This window comes from Oxyura jamaicensis, chromosome 20, assembly GCF_011077185.1.
Source record: "Oxyura jamaicensis isolate SHBP4307 breed ruddy duck chromosome 20, BPBGC_Ojam_1.0, whole genome shotgun sequence".
Taxonomy (NCBI): domain Eukaryota; kingdom Metazoa; phylum Chordata; class Aves; order Anseriformes; family Anatidae; genus Oxyura; species Oxyura jamaicensis.
The window spans coordinates 74,331-90,866 of NC_048912.1; the positions used below are offsets into that span (position 1 = coordinate 74,331).

The 16,536-nt window shown below is 37.7% G+C and overlaps 1 protein-coding gene across 3 annotated transcripts in view; it reads left to right on the plus strand.

Annotated features, from left to right (window-relative positions):
• Positions 1-16,536, plus strand: part of ITCH (itchy E3 ubiquitin protein ligase) — a 68,250-nt gene that overhangs the window by 37,704 nt on the left and 14,010 nt on the right. For 2 of the 3 annotated variants that reach the window (XR_004755440.1, XM_035343498.1), the window contains exons 7-15: positions 1,195-1,364; positions 2,597-2,831; positions 4,112-4,207; positions 6,500-6,674; positions 7,695-7,761; positions 9,669-9,753; positions 11,147-11,275; positions 14,017-14,089; positions 15,039-15,110. Coding sequence is in view for 2 of the 3 variants with exons in the window: in XM_035343498.1 (XP_035199389.1) it covers positions 1,195-1,364; positions 2,597-2,831; positions 4,112-4,207; positions 6,500-6,674; positions 7,695-7,761; positions 9,669-9,753; positions 11,147-11,275; positions 14,017-14,089; positions 15,039-15,110 (1,102 nt within the window). In the remaining variant the exon portion in view is untranslated. The remainder of the gene's footprint in view (positions 1-1,194; positions 1,365-2,596; positions 2,832-4,111; positions 4,208-6,499; positions 6,675-7,694; positions 7,762-9,668; positions 9,754-11,146; positions 11,276-14,016; positions 14,090-15,038; positions 15,111-16,536) is intronic. The other variant, XM_035343499.1, reaches the window with a different exon arrangement.

Genomic DNA, 16,536 nt, shown 5'->3' on the forward strand with positions numbered 1-16,536 from the left:
AATAATCTGGAATATGTTTAGCAGTGCTTATTGCTATATGCATAACAATGTTTGCTGCCTGTTCCAGGTACATGAAAAATGAAAGGTTATACTTGACTTTATTATTCAAAGAGCGGCAGTATGTTTTCTGGGACTGAGGAAAAGCTAGGTGGTAGTTCTTGCAAACTTAATGTCTCTAACAATTTGTACATGCTTTCATAGTCATCTATTGTAGGGTTGTTGCGGTATGGTATAAATTGTCATATGTACCACACCTGCTATAGACCAAAAGTGTGTTAGATGCCGAGGTCGTATATATGGTTCTGCTTGATCCTCTATGACTCTGTGATTTAATTAGGCCTACCTACTGATATTTGTGTGTACTTAGTGATTTTAGAGATATTGGGTTGAAACTATAAGCTGCCTTTTTGTTACTAATGGCCTATGTATTTGACTTGTCAGTCTACTAGAATTTTAATAGATCTGTTTATTTTGCTCAACCTGTTAATTCTGAAAATAAAATGCTTTAGATGTAAAGACATGGATATGTTTAACTCTGCTCAAAGAGGCACAAATATATCAGAATGTATAACTGAACAGTACAGAATGGATGGGGACTGGTATTTAAAGTTAAGTGCTTGAAAAGTTGAGAAGCTTATATTAATTCACAGCTGCTGGTCAGAATGTGAATGCTTAGTCCTAAATTCTCCAGCCATTTCCAGAACTGAATTTAGGGAGAAATCTGTGTATACGTAGTTAAGTCTTCTAAAATTATGAAGCATTCTGTGTATTCTAAGCATGTGCTCACCCTGTGGAGCCAATGCATACAGGCTGTTCTCTGGTCTTGTCTTAGAGATGAATGGCATTCATCATTGTCAGCTTCCTGTCTTAGAGATGAATGGCATTCATGGGAGGCAATAGCTGAGCAGCAAAATGCAGAAGGCCTAAAGACAGTTGTATTGAGCTGGATAATGAAAAAGGGCATCTCAGCAACAGATGTTAATACATCTGTTGCACTACCTTTTGGTCTGTTGATACCTTGTATCCATCAAAAGATAAACTATCAATATGTTTCTACAAATATATGGGCTTTTATAATCCTTATGAGTGTAAAAACCTCACCTAGTAGTAACTACTACATTCTCATTTCTTTATAAAGCTTGGTGTAATCACAGACTCTTAGTATAATTCTCCTTTCTGTCTTCTCCTGCAAAGGACCAAGTCAAATGGCCTTGAAAACTCTGAAGATGCTGCTCCCAATGAAAACAAGACTGTTAATGGCAGTGATTCTCCATTACTCACAAATGGAAGCTGCAAACTTTCTAGACCTCCCAGGCCTTCCAGACCACCTCCACCGACTCCGTGCAGGCCTACTTCAGTAGCTGGTATGTATTCTAGGAGCAGACATTCATTTCAAAGCTGTCGATAAGCCACACAGTCTTAGAATGAACACAGTGATTGCTGAGGCATGTTTTTAACTACTACATTTTGTCACGGCAAAAGCTTTGGCAGTGAAGTTCTAAAGGATTATTCTTCCAGCTTGCATTCAATGTATGCTGTTTAGTCATTGTTTGTACTATTAGAAATTTCTTGCCTCCATGTGTCATAAATGATGATTGTAGTGATGCTGCTAAATGTAACGGAGACAGTGCCAAAAGAACACAAAGGAATGCTACTATTGCATTCCGTTAAGTTTAATAAGACTTGGAAAGAAATCTACTGAAGGACTCATTGAACTCCCTCAAGTAGATAATACTGGATTTTGAATGACTAGTGACTTGTTTTTACAATTCTAGTTAAGTTATTGGAAATAGCAGCACTTAAAACATTGATTACTCTTTTGCACAGAAACAGATAAATGCTTTATTTTATCCGATCATTTAAACACTACAAAACTTTGAGATGTAGTCCTGAGAAGTTAGTTGATAGATGTTTTCAGGTTAACTGTTCCACACCCATGCACTGCCATCTGTTTCAGTGATCCCATTATCATAGTTGATAAATACCTATTGGGAACTGGAAACTGGACTATAGTAATTACTTTAAAAGCTAAATCCAGTGTAGTTCAGTAATAAGGCTTAACTTATATACAGCTTTTAATATCACCCAGCAAATGGCATCCAGAAAAAAAAATAAACAAAGAAAAGCTGAAAGCAGTTAAAGAATGCATGTATTCTCCATCTCACACCCTTAATTTCTCCACATCATGTCAATCTTTCCTTGAAGATATTAATACTTATTATCCCTTATAATATCATTGCAAATAATAAATGCAAAATTAATCAATGCAAGCAAGTAGCTTTTTGTTTATAATCATTTAGTATTTACAGAATGCAGACAACTTGCTTTGGTAAACATAGTTTATTTTAACAGTAATGTCAAAATTATGTGGCTGATGGCTTTTCTTGGATTAAAACATTTTTACAAACTGAGAGGAAGTTGCATTTTTAGTTCTTGTGTAAAGTGTGAAATGTGGCTGTAAGCAGACTCTTCAAAATACACATTTTTGCGTGTTTACTTCTGTGATTCAGAACTTCTGAAATAGGTTGCTGATGAGTTGAGAAATACCAGTTAGTGTTTTTTTTCCCTTTCTGTCTTTTGATCTCTGATATAATAGCAAGTGTAAATGGTCCTTCATCCACATCTACAGAAAATGATGGGGCCAGTGCAGGATCACTGGCAGGTACAGCTGCAAGTACATCTTCAGAACAAAGCCCTGAGGGGGCAACAGCTGCAACAACAGCTCCTGCGACTGCTGCATTCACCACACCTCCAGTATCAAGACAGGTCCAGCAAGGAAATGCTCCAGCTCAGGCAGTTACTACAGTCAGTCAAGGTCCTCTTCCACCTGGGTATGAGATTAATGATTTTTTGTGCTGATTTTTCTCATTTTATTTTCTTGCAGTAGGCATACCGAAACATTCATAATATCTACCTTTTACTGTATAACAAAAATCCTCCAAAATGCTTGAAGTGGAAGTTCTCTGAACTGTTTGATCTAGTATATCTTCAAACATAGTTTGAAGAATTAGAACTTGCAAGTATTTCTGATGCTTGTCATATACTGCCGAGTCAGTGGAACATGGAAGTTTTATATCACAAGGCAGCTTGCTGTCTTCAAATTGAAATGAAGTCAGGTAGTAAAATACTGGAATGTATAAGTAAAAGAAAAGCTATTATTGGAGGACATAATTTGCTGTCTTCCGTATTTTGGAGGTCGCAGCTCCTGGGAGTAGTACAGGCATAATGTGGTATTTTACATGCATGTGGAATTTGCCAGGTGATTGGTCTGTTGCCTCAAAGCTCTGATTTAGATTCTCAACTTTTTCTTTAAAAAATAAATGTTTCTAGACTCTGAGTGAGGGAAAGCAAAAGCTTGCTGATGTGAATGGTATAATTGGTGATTATAACTGTCTGCAAATTAAGTCGGGTAATAAGCAGTAAGTGAGAGAAATCTGAATAACCTTACTTACAGGATAACTGTGAAATATAAAAGCACACTTGAAAACATCAGTTTTTGCTTAACCGTTTTGATTTTGTTAGAAATGACAAATTAGTATGTTTCCTTCCCATGTTATATTTGATACAAATACAAGAGTAAGTCAGTATCCCAGATGCTGCATAGTTAGAAAATACATCAGTGCTCTTATGATGAATTCCGTGTATGCATGATCTGTGCAAAATTTGTGCAATTTGGGGATTTAAATTGAATGTTATTCTAATGGGAGTATGCTCCTCAAATGTTCAATACATAACTGAACAGATATTTATTACTGAATACAAAATATTGCTTCATTGTTTGATAAGACTGCATGCATATACATGCGTTTTAGCTTCAGTTTTCCAGAAACTGGAGGTGGTCATGTAGAAAGTTTTTCTAAAATATTTTCAATTTTTTATTTTTTTTTGTTCTAGTTAACATAGAATTACTGCTAATATGGACGTTGTACCACTGTATGTTGTACAGCATTTGGGTGCATACCATGTACCAAAATGGTCGGGTGTTTTACATAGAAATAAGCATTTTATGAAAACAAACATTTCTCCTCTTTATACTGTATGCATTATACTATAGATGAATGGTTGGAGTACTTTCATCTTGAGAAAAATAAAACTATTGTTTTATTTTCAGTTGGGAGCAAAGAGTAGACCAACATGGTCGAATATACTATGTAGATCATGTTGAAAAACGAACTACGTGGGATCGGCCAGAGCCTCTTCCTCCAAGGTGAGCTATGCAAAATCGTCTCCATGGCTAGGATATGCTTGGATTGGTTGTATCAAAAATTGACTGTCACTTTACTAAAGCTAAAGAGCAAGTTTGTAAATAGCATTGAGCTCAAACAATTGCTCCAGGTTATCTCCAAAGAGTTCTGCAACAATGCATAGTATATAGTGTGGAAAAGAGTTGAATGTTAAAGATAACAGAATTGGAATTTCCTGTCAAAGAATAAGTGCGTGTGTGTGAAAAATGGGTTAAAGCTAAAAACAGCAGACACCCCTGACAGTAGAAGAGAACCAAAACCACAGAAAGTTATTTTGGGATTAAGGTAACTATTAGCTTGAGCAAGAATGCCCTTGGTTACTTCTTTATACTGAGGTTACTGTTTACAGTCCTTTGATCTTGCCTCAGGGTTCCCAGCTGCTAATTTACTATGCTCTTATAAATCATCTTTGGTTTTTAGGCTTTTCCAGCTCTTAGAACAGGCAGTGGTGTTATTCTTTACACACAATCACACAGCATAGTCTAGGTTGGAAGAGACCTCCAAGATCACCGAGTCCAACCTCTGACCTAACACTAACAAATCTTCCACTAAACCATATCCCTAAGCTCTACATCTAAACGTCTGTTAAAGACCTCCAGGGATGGGGACTCAACCACTTCCCTGGGCAGCCTATTCCAGTGACTAACAACCCGTTCAGTAAAGAAGTTCTTCCTAATATCCAACCTAAACCTCCCCTGGCGCAACTTTAGCCCATTCCCCCTCGTCCTGTCACCAGGCACATGGGAGAATAGACCAACCGCCACCTCGCTACAGCCTCCTTTCAGGTACCCGTAGAGTGCTATAAGGTTGCCCCTGAGCCTCCTCCAGGCTAAACAGTCCCAGCTCCCTCAGCCGCTCCTCGTAAGACTTGTTCTCCAGACCCTTCACCAGCTTCGTAGCCCTTCTCTGGACTCGCTCAAGCACCTCCATGTAATTCTTGTAGCGAGGGGCCCAAAACTGAACGCAGTACTCGAGGTGCGGCCTCACCAGAGCTGAGTACAGGGGGACAATCACTTCCCTGGACCTGCTGGGCACGCTGTTTCTTATGCAAGCCAGGATGCTGCTGGCCTTCTTGGCCGCCTGAGCACACTGCTGGCTCATATTCAGCCAACTGTCAACCAATACTCCCAGGTCCTTCTCTGCCAGGCAGCTTTCTAACCACACATCTCCCAGCCTGTAGCTCTGTTTGGGGTTGTTGTGCCCCGGGTGCAGAACCCGGCACTTGGCCTTGTTGAACTTCATACCATTGGCCTCAGCCCATCGGTCCAGCCTATCCAGATCCTCCTGCAGTGCCTTCGTACCCTCGAGCAGATCGACACACGCACCTAACTTGGTGTCATCTGCAAACTTGCTGAGGGTGCACTCGATCCCCTCATCTAGATCATCGATGAAGATGTTAAAGAGGACTGGTCCCAGTACCGAGCCCTGGGGGACTCCACTAGTGACCGGCCTCCAACTGGATTTGACTCCATTCACCACAAATGGAAGTAGTACTCTTTATTTGTTCTTTGTCTTTATTTTTTCCTGAAGTGAAAGGAAAAACGATTGTTTTATTGCACTTTATTCGTAATCAGGTGGCTCACATGTTATGCAGAATTACAAAGTAAAAACACATGGGACCCTAAAGAGAATTTGATTTTAAGGAATAAACAAGCTGGCAGACTGTCTCATAAAAAGGAACTTACCTGTTGTACTCAACTTGTTTTAAACTCTAAGATGATTCACTATTTTTGTAAATAGTATTGATTTTATATGAACTGAAAATAAATTAAAACACACACACACCAACATCAAAACTTCATTTTCTGCCCAAACCAACAGATCTTGTCAGAAAGAGAATGAGGAAATCTTGCATTGTACAGACAAACTGTCTGAGCTTTTGTTGTCTTTTTAGGACAAACCTGTAGACTTGTGAATTGAGTGGGATAAATGCCATAATAACAGTACAGCGTTGACAGTGGTTTGTGTAGCATTTAAAAAAAATAGGTTTAAACCTTTCGGTGTTAAAAGTGAAAGTACAGTAAATCGAATGAGTTTGACTTGGAAACAAAATAAGTGATTCTCTTCAATTTTAGCTCTTTACACACAGTTTTAGTGGAGGGTAAAAGGAGGAAAAAATTGTCTACTAATGATCCCATGCTTTATATCCACTTCCAAACATACTGCCTGTTTTCCTAAATGTGCTTCTGAGCCCTTAAAGTTGTCAGCTACTGAGAACCGTTGCTTCTAATTTTATTTTTTTATTTTTTTTTAAGCTGGGAGCGACGAGTTGACAACATGGGGAGAATTTATTATGTTGACCACTTCACCAGAACAACAACATGGCAGAGACCAACGTTAGAGTCTGTCCGAAATTATGAGCAGTGGCAGCTTCAACGCAGTCAGCTTCAAGGAGCCATGCAGCAATTTAATCAGAGATTTATATATGGGGTAAGGAGTTCAATGCTAACTAATGCTGATAAAGGATAAGAGAAGTATCTTTTCCAAATTCTCAACCCATTAGTCTATTTTCTACATATTAAAACTGTATACGTATTTGTGTTTTGAGAATGCTTGTAGGTGACTTTTCCCAGCAAAGACACAAGATTTTGTTATGGTTTATTCTTTGTGGTACATAGTATCTTTACATTTGTTAATACAGCATGAGCCTTGGTTCAGTAACCTTAGTTCATGTCCTTGCAATGACTGCAGGCAGTGTGAAGGACTTTGTCAGCTGAATATATGTGGTGTTCTTTGGTAAAATGAATGTATAATATTAACAAAAGCCAGAAGCTCAAAGCAAACTGCAGCACAGTAATAAGCTATTTGATTTAAATTGTGCCTTGTAATGGCCTAGAAGGAAGGCAGGCTCACAGGACATGTTTCAGCTCTGGGTAAAGTAAGTGCTATGAAGGTAGAGGAAAATAACCCTTCCAGAATTTCAAATGTATTTTTTTACCTCTGAATAATAGACTTTGGATAACTCCATATAATACTACTAGTTTGTTAAAAACAGCATAGGTTCTAAATTTGCTGTATATATACAGAATAAAAACGCACCTGGTAAATGGTGGTAGGGAGAACAGTACTAAATGCAGGACTGAAGTGATTTGGTTTCTGGTTGTTTTGGGTACTGTGGTACTAATTTGCCTTCTGTGTAGGCAGGGGCACTTCACAAAGAATAATTTTCTTGGCACTGCAATTAATTAAGTATGCCAAGGGCTATAAAATTAGCAAACAGAAGAGCTGTGAATCCTTAGTACAAGGAAGCAAGAGAGCTTAAATAACAGACAAATTTGTAATACAACATGTGCCATCTCTGTGGAATAAAATAACCTTGGCCTCTTATTATATGTAAAATTAACAAAAATGCATTTACTTTAATAATTTATGATGGCTATGTTAGAGCATCTGGAAGGCAAATGGATGGAGGCTAGTCGTCAATGCACCATTTGTTTGTGTGACTTGCAGAACCAGGACTTTTCTTCCATGCAAAGCAAAGAGTTTGATCCTCTTGGCCCCCTGCCAGCTGGATGGGGTAAGACTGACTTGAAATAGTGTTTTGTAATGCAGTATAATTAGACATTAAGGCATGCTTCTGCCAAATTATCTTGTCAGGTGTTCTAGGCTACTTTTATTTTAAAAAAATCTAGATTATTTAAAAAATAAATTAAATCTAATCAAATGTGCTGTTAAAGCGTCAAGTCCTGACAAGGATGTGTAGTTCCAAAGTAGATTGGAAACTACAAACTATTCTGTTTTGTTCCCAGTAATTGTCATGTCACAATAGCTTCTTTCCCACTATCATCCCATTTTTCACTGCTTTCATTTGGTAGGATTTTTCCCTTACCCTCCTCCTGGGTATGTAGCCAATTCTTGGAGTATTCTGTAGCACTGAAAAGCTTTTATGATGACAACTAATCATTCCTTGACTTGTTCCCTCTCTCTGGAGTGAATTTGTTTGGTTTTGTAATTTGCAGGGCTAACCTTTTACAATAGATTTTTTTGTGTGTGTGTCTATGTACAAAAATGTAAGTGTAAAACTTTATTTCTGCTGTGACTATGAAGCTGCTGTAAGAATTCAGGGTTTATGATATGATACATAGGCAGTGTTCTCAGAGTTGTTTAGTCTTAAAGCAAGTGACTATACGTGTCAGAATTGGAGCTGGGTTTCTCTCTTTTGCTTTTCATATATAACCATCAGGATTTTTAGTTCTGATATCGATGTGATGTCATGCTGTAAGATCATTGTGCCCACACTTCTGCTTTGTTGCACTACATATGTAACATTTCAAATAATGTTTTTGAGGCTGACTTTGCCCAGGAAGCAACAAAACTGAATTTCAAAATGTTGAATTCTGCTCTCAGTATAACTCCTATAGACAAGTGTCTGCTTCCAGACTTTCCTTCTTAACTGAAGCTTTTTACTTGTGATAGTCAAAATATAGCCTGTTTTTGTAATTTGTATTCTACATTTTGCATGCTTTTTATAACACTCTAAATAAAAATTTCATGAAGGACTGCAGATTGATCTGGAAGACCAAATCTTGGCATTTATCATAAACATTTTTCAGTCGTAGGCATAGGTTTATCTAATTGAAAATATATTTTCTTGGAATCCACATTGTTATGTATAGATATTTATTTCCTGCTGGTAATACAAATATAAAAGATTTTACTACTGTTCACATACCTTTGTACTTTCTTGATATTTTTGTATGCCTCTGTAACATATTTTATGTTCATTTTCTATGTTGTTTGTAAAGCACATAGCAGAAATAGAAGCTATCTGGGATTTCCTTTGGGGAAAACTGCTTACGTTTTTGCTTTCTTCCAATTATTTGTTTCTTATAATTAAAAAAAAAAAAAAAAGCATAGTAAAGGATCTTTAGATGGAAAATTCAATTTCATCTATATTTTAATCCATATGCATTTAACTTGCAAGAAACACCAGGAAAAGCTTTTTAAGAAGTGCAAACTATAGGCCAATATATTTAGTGAAGGTAAATTTCCTGTGATGAACTATTTCCTTCCCACAACTGTTTATATTTTTACTGCAATGCCCAGAGTCTTGACTTATGGTCAAGATTTCATCATTATTATAAGTAGTATACATAGATATCTCAACTTTTCAGGGTAAGATTTGAGATAGTAAGAAATAATGCAAAACTGTCTTAAGTGCAGCTTTTCACTGAGGATAGGTGATGATGTAGTTTCATATAATTGTTAGCAGTCAGTAGTATTAAAATAGACACCTGTTGGTGAGTTGACTATTAAGGAGTAATGCCAGTGAAAGTGAGAAGATGTTGAGTCAAAGGAGGTATGGAGAACCTTGAAGACAAGCGAAACTGTAGCAGGCTCTGATTGTTTATATTAATTTATTTTGTAGTCTCAGCAGTACAGTAAGGAGGTATTGAAATTTGTTTTCATTTTGTATCTTTTCAGAAAAGAGAACTGACAGCAATGGCAGAGTGTATTTTGTCAATCACAACACACGTATCACTCAGTGGGAAGATCCCCGAAGTCAGGGGTAAGAAATCAGTTGCAGCTTCATGTAAATCTGAAATGAAAATATAACAAAATAGTGAGATTGAGACTTAGGAGATGGTGCTTACAGCTAAAACATAGACTGTCCTATACATGCTTGTCAGGCAGTCCTGTGAAAGGTACTGTGAAAGCTGAAATGGAAACTGTCAAAATAACACTTGGTAATAATACCGTTATCAGGAAAGTCTTTGTCAACAGCAGTTAAGTTCATTCACAGAACAGTTCATACTCTTTTTATAAAATAAGAAAAAATTGTATCATTGCAGGACAGAGGGAAGTGTTTGTTTCAACTGATGTGTTAGTGCGGAAGACTCTGCATAATTTGATTATTTATTAGACTGGTAATAGCTAAAAGACAGAAGACAAAGACAAACTCCAAAAGTTGCAGCACCTCTACTTTATCACTTTAAAACAAACAAAAAAGAAACAGAACTTGAGTACTCTACAAGTATTGGATTAATGGATTACTGTTTAGTTTGGGATCCAGTTACTTTGACTCTGAGGTAGGAAATGTAGGCAGGAAATCAAGGGTGAAGGGTGTTATATGTTTGAGATGAAAATTTCCACTTGGTGAAGCAAATTCATCTTTAATGAAATGGAGTAAGATGAGGGAGAGTAGAAGGGTTAATAGCCATAGCCAGAGATGACAGCCTTTCAACAGCTTTCAGTGACTTGAAAGTCACTGCAGCAGTTGACTGTACGGAAAACACTGTTATTTTTAATAACCACCCAACAACCAAAAGTTCTGATTTCATAGCTGGAAACATTTTCCCAAAGTATATTTCCATGGAGGGAAGTCACTCTGAGAGCACTTCGATGGAGTAATAATACTCAGGTTTTCTAAACATATCAAGATACAGTTACATTGATACCAAAATTGAATTGGAAGTTGTCAAAAGAAAAAAAAAAAAAAAAAAGCATAAGATCAGTATTTTTATTTTCTTGATATTTTTATTTTTGTCATTCTGAAATTCTTTAAGCTTTTAGCTATTGTGATTATATGTGAGGTACCAAAAGCTAGTTATTACGGCAATGTCATCCTGAGAGTAAAAATCTAAAAAAAAAGTTAAATTTTTAGTTGTTGTTGCTTAAGTGGAAGAAACATAGAAACTTACAGAAAAATACAAGAATGTTTACCAATTTGCTGTTATTCTTGATAGTGCAACTGAAGGTGCTATTGTTTAAATAAACATTCATTTTGGTCCAACTGAGAGCTGATGTGAAAATTGGAGGAAAAGACATGCAATAAATGTTGAAATGAAAGTTCTCTGTCTGTAGTTTTCTAGATCTGCTACCTTTTTTACTGTCTCAAGTACCGATCAATTGACTTCATGTATTAAGTTCATAATTTACTATGTATTTTCTTGTACCCGTAGTCAATTAAATGAGAAACCCTTACCTGAAGGCTGGGAAATGCGATTTACTGTGGAAGGTATTCCGTATTTTGTGGATCATAACAGAAGAACCACTACATACATAGATCCCCGCACGGGCAAGTCTGCTCTGTAAGTGTTTTTTAAACTATTTCTCAGCTCCTAAAAGAGAAGTTTAACATTCATAAGTTGTTTTTTTCTTTTGCCTGTTTTGTGTGCAGAAAGTTTCATGTGTATTAAAGCCTCTGAATTTATATTTTATCCACTGATAAGTGTCCCTGAAGATGACTGTTCTGAATACTTAAGAATCTGACTCACCAAGTAGTAGATGAGATAGGGGGGCCATCAACACTTCTGATGACCAGATCCCTTCCTTTCACTTACTGGTCTTCATTTTTACGAGTATACTCTTTCCTTCTTTGATTTTTAGGAACCAGAGTGGAGTTAAAAACAGAACTTAGCTGCAAGTTTAAATTACCTGAATGTCATCCCACTAGTATCTTTTTTACACCGAATCCCAGAATGGCTGAGTTTGGAAGGGACCTCTGAAGATCATCCAGTCCAACCCCCCTGCCAGGCAGGATCACCTAGAGTGCGTTGCACAGGATGGCATCCAGGCAGGGTTTGAGTATCTCCAGAGAAGGAGACTCCACAAACTCTCTGGGCAACCTGTCCCAGTGCTCTGTCACCCTCACAGTAAAGAAGTGCCCCCTCATATTGAGCCAGAAACTCCTGTGCTTCGGTTTGTACCCGTTGCCTCTCATCCTGTTGCTGGGCACAACTGAAAAGAGACTAGCTCCATCCTCTCAACACCCTCCCCTCAGATAGTTATACTCATTAATGAGGTGTCCTGTCAGTCTTCTCTTTTCCAGGATAAACAGGCCCAGCTCTTTCAGCCTGTCCTTGTATGACAGGTGCTCCAGTCCTGTCATCATCTTTGTAGCCCTCCTCTAAACTCTCTTCAGTAGTTCCATGTCCCTCTTGTACTGGAAGCCCAGATCTGGACACAATGCTCCAGGTGTGGCCTTTACCAGAGCTGAGCAGAGGGGCAGGATCACCTCCCTTGACCTCCTTGCAGCATTCTTCCAAATGCACCTGAGGAAACCATTGGGGCCAAGAAGGCCACAAGGGCACATTGCTGGCTCATGGTCAGCCCACTGCGCACCAGAGTCCTGGTCTCTCTCTGCAGAGCTGCTCTCCATCAGGTCACCCCCCTGGGGTGATTCCTACATAGGTGCAGGACCCTGCACTTGCCCTTGTTGAACCTCATGAGTTTCTTTTTGGCCCAACCCTCCAGCCTGTCGAGGTCCCTCTGAATGGCAGCACAGCCCCCTGGGGTATCAGCCACTCCTCCCAGCTTTGTGTCATCCACATACCTGCTGAGAGTTTACTCTGTTCCATTGTCCCGGTTGTTGATGAGTATGTTGAACAACACTGGACCCAGTAGTGACCCCTGGGGGACACCGCTAGCTACAGGCCTCCAACTGGACTCAGCGCCACCGAGCACAACCCTCTGAGCTCTGCCATCCAGCAAATTGCCAATCCACCGTACTGTCCGCTCAGCTAGGTCGCATTTCCTGAGCTTGTCGATGACGAAGTTATGGGAGACAGTGTCAAAAGCCATGCTGAAGTCAAAGCAGACCACATCCACTGCTCTTCCCTCATCTACCCAGTTTGTCATCTTACCATAGAAGGATATGAGATTGGTTAAACATGATTTCCCTTTGGTGTTCCCATGCGAACTGGATTTCCCATGCTAACTACTCCTGATCACCTTCTTGTCCTCCACATGCTTGGAGATGACCTCCAGGATGAGCTGTTCCATCACCTGTCCAGGGATGGAGATGAGGCTGACTGGCTTGTAGTTTCCTGGGTCATCCTTCTTGCCCTTTTTGAAGACTGGCATGACATTGACTTTCTTCCAGTTCCCTCAGGCACCTCTCCTGTTCTTCACGACCTTTCAAAGATGATTGAGAGTGGTCTAGCAATATCATCAGCCAGCTCCTTCAGCATCCATGGGTACATTCCACTGTGGCCCATGGATTTGTGGGTGTCAAGTTCGCTTAGATGATCTCTGACCCAATCCTTTTTGACCAAGGGAAAGTCCTCCTTTCTCTGGACTTCCTCTATTGTCTCCAAGGTCTGAGATTCCCAAGGGCTGATCTTAACAGTAAAGACTGAAGCAAAAAAGGCATTCAGCAACTCTGCCTTCTCCATATCGTTTGCCACAAGGCCATTCAGCAGTGGGCTGACTGAAGAGGCCAAAGTTTGCTCTCATGAAGTCCAGGGTTGCAATCCTACTTTTTGCCCTGCTTCTTCTTTGCAAGATCCTGAACTCCACCATAATCATGGTCACTGCAGCCAATGCTGCCCCCTACCCTCACATCTCCAACTACTCCTTCCTCATTTGTTAATACAAGGTCCAGCAGCACACCTCTCCTTATTGGCTTCACCACCACCTGTGTCAAAAAAGTGTCATCTATGCACTGCAGGAACATCCTAGACTGTTTGTGCCATCTGTGTGGTCTTCCCAGCAGATAATCAGTATGGTTGAAGCCCCTCCCCCATGAGAACCTGGGCTGGGGACTGAGAGGCTATTTTGAGCTGTCTGAAGGTTTCATTTACCTCCTTTTCCTGATAATTAATTAAATTACAATGAATTAGATACTGTTGGGGAAAGTACTGCATATGCACTCCACAATTTACAGAACAGATATTTTAGTTAAAAAAAAAAAAAAAAAAAAAAAAAAAAAAAAAAAAACAGACACAGATAGCCTACTAAACCATGTAACTATATAACAAATATTTTTTAATACTGTTTTTTAAATTACAAAAACACTTTGGAAATTAATTTTTCTCCCTTTTGGTTCCAGAGACAATGGACCCCAGATAGCTTATGTACGTGATTTCAAGGCAAAGGTCCATTATTTCCGATTCTGGTGTCAGGTACAAATTTATTTCTTGAGAACATTTGTTTGCATTTTCATTTTTTGTTTACTTTCTGTAAATTAACTATTCAGTGCCCTGCAAGTAAAATTAATCAACCCACTTAAAGTGAGTTTAACCAGGAGTGAGCAAATACCGGCTTTGTAAAAGCTGATGTAAGTTGTAGGGTAATTTTAAAACTTTTTAGAGTAAAAGAAAACCTGCATTTATTTACAGTTTAGTTTAGAAAGTACTAGGTTTCAGAATGTTGTTATTTTTCTGCTCTTAATTAGTGAATATATGAAAACATAGCAGTTTTAAATATAATGAATATATAAGATCTAGTTTCTATACAAGTAAATACTTCTGGAAGAAATTGCAGGGCATTTGACACAGACCATACATGTCTAAACATTGAAGACTATATTGTGTTGTACTTTAGCACATCCTAACATAATAGCATATTGCAATGTCACTCTTGGTCTTTCAAACTCTATGAATATCAAAAGATTATGTAACTTGGTATCTAGGAAAATGTATTAGGTTTAAATGTTCCAGTCTTTGAGTGTCAATGAATTATACTTTGAAAACTAGCAGAGGTAGCCTAATTTTTTACTTTTACAGAATAACCTAAATTCTCTTTTTTATTATTATTGAATATTGGGGTAGAAGGCCTTGCTGATTTAGAATGTTATTTATCTTATTTTTTCTAATGTCTTTTAAGAATTCAGTATTTGAACCTGCTCAAAGCAGGATATGGAGGCCTGTATACCTTTGTTGTAGATCTCAGTATTGGAATCTATTTTTTCTTGGAGTTAATTAAAATTCAAGTATCTTGATTACTGATTGTTTTATGTGGATTAGTGAAATTTACCTCTACTTCTTAAAACAACACATTCAACAAACAGTTAAAACAATATGAGAAATATTAAGTGTTTGTAGATCTCACCTCTGAAAAATTTAATTTCAGCAACTGGCAATGCCACAACACATAAAGATTACAGTGAGCAGAAAAACATTATTTGAAGACTCATTTCAACAGGTATTGTATTAAAGCATGTTAGCAGACATGAAAAATTGGACCAAAGAAATTTGTCACTTGTCTTTCTTGATCCTGTGACCTCTTATTAATGTTATTATACTAGAGACTAACAAAAACGAATAGTTAGGATACAGTCATGCTTATATATAAAAAGATCATGCTAAAATGTCAAGTTTTAGCTCTACTGGCTGATTAATTGTGGGGAGAGCAGTGGCAGAGCAACTCCCCATTCACAGGAAGTTAGCATGTTTTGCTATGTTTGTTGGCATGTACTCCCCTACCAGTTTTGTTATATAAGCATTATGTACCAAAATATATTAAGTTGAGCTTACTTTTACTGTAGATGTTACAGGTCTTTAAATAAGTAACTAAATGGTTAAATGAAAACAAGAACTAATAATTATACTTAGGTTATTAGCAGCAAAATTCTTAAGAATGCTAAGAGACCTAAATCGTGCTTAAATTTGCTTCTATACACTATTTTTAAGTGTTTTCAAATCCTACCGTTTTTTAATGATCACTGTGGCAATAAATTACTCCCCTTGCCAGTTAAATAGAAGGTGGGAGCTACAGGGAACAATATGAAATTCCTATTGGCCACTTCTGTATTTTTCTGATTTGAAAGAAATTAAGATGCAAACCTTATTCAAGAAGATTGGAATTTCTACCTTCCTCAGTCCCTAGCTAATCTTTTTGTTCCTGTATGTCTTCTGGTTTAATTTCTCATTGGAGTTATCAATTTGTCAAGCCAAGAAGTTAGAACATGTTGAATAATATGTTTTGAGACAAGAATATATATTCTTAAATAAGGTTTAATGCTTACTTATTCAAGTAACTGTAAACTGTCTTGGCAGAAGCAGCAAATGCGAGTGCAGCTGGCTAGTCTTTTCTTTTGGAACACTCTTGTCTTCAAATAGATTGGGTTAGAAGTAGATGAAATAAGTCCTGGAACTGAAAATTGGTTCCACCCTTATTTCTAAAATTGTACTTTGTCCTTACAGTAATTACAAAGATAACAATATTGTATTATAGTAGAAAGAGTCAAGAGAGATTATGTAATCATGTAAATGTCAACAAACGGAGGTATATTTAGGAAAACATGGCACTTTGTCAATAATTTAGATTATAACTTAATCACACACACCTGACTTCTTTTTTTATACTGATTCTTTTGTCATTTGTAGGTATCTGTTGGAGATACAAAATCTATTGTGATGATAACTTCAGACATCTAGCACAGATTTAAAATTTTTTGATCCAAATTCTGTGCCTGTTATTACAGACAAAAACTTAATGATCTCACACATATATGTTCTGTGAAATTTCTCTAAGTAAATGTCTGACATTTGAACAAAACGGCATTACTAAAATTCCTTAGTTTCTAAAAAAGCTAGATTTTTATTATTCTCTTTAGGAGATGAAGCTG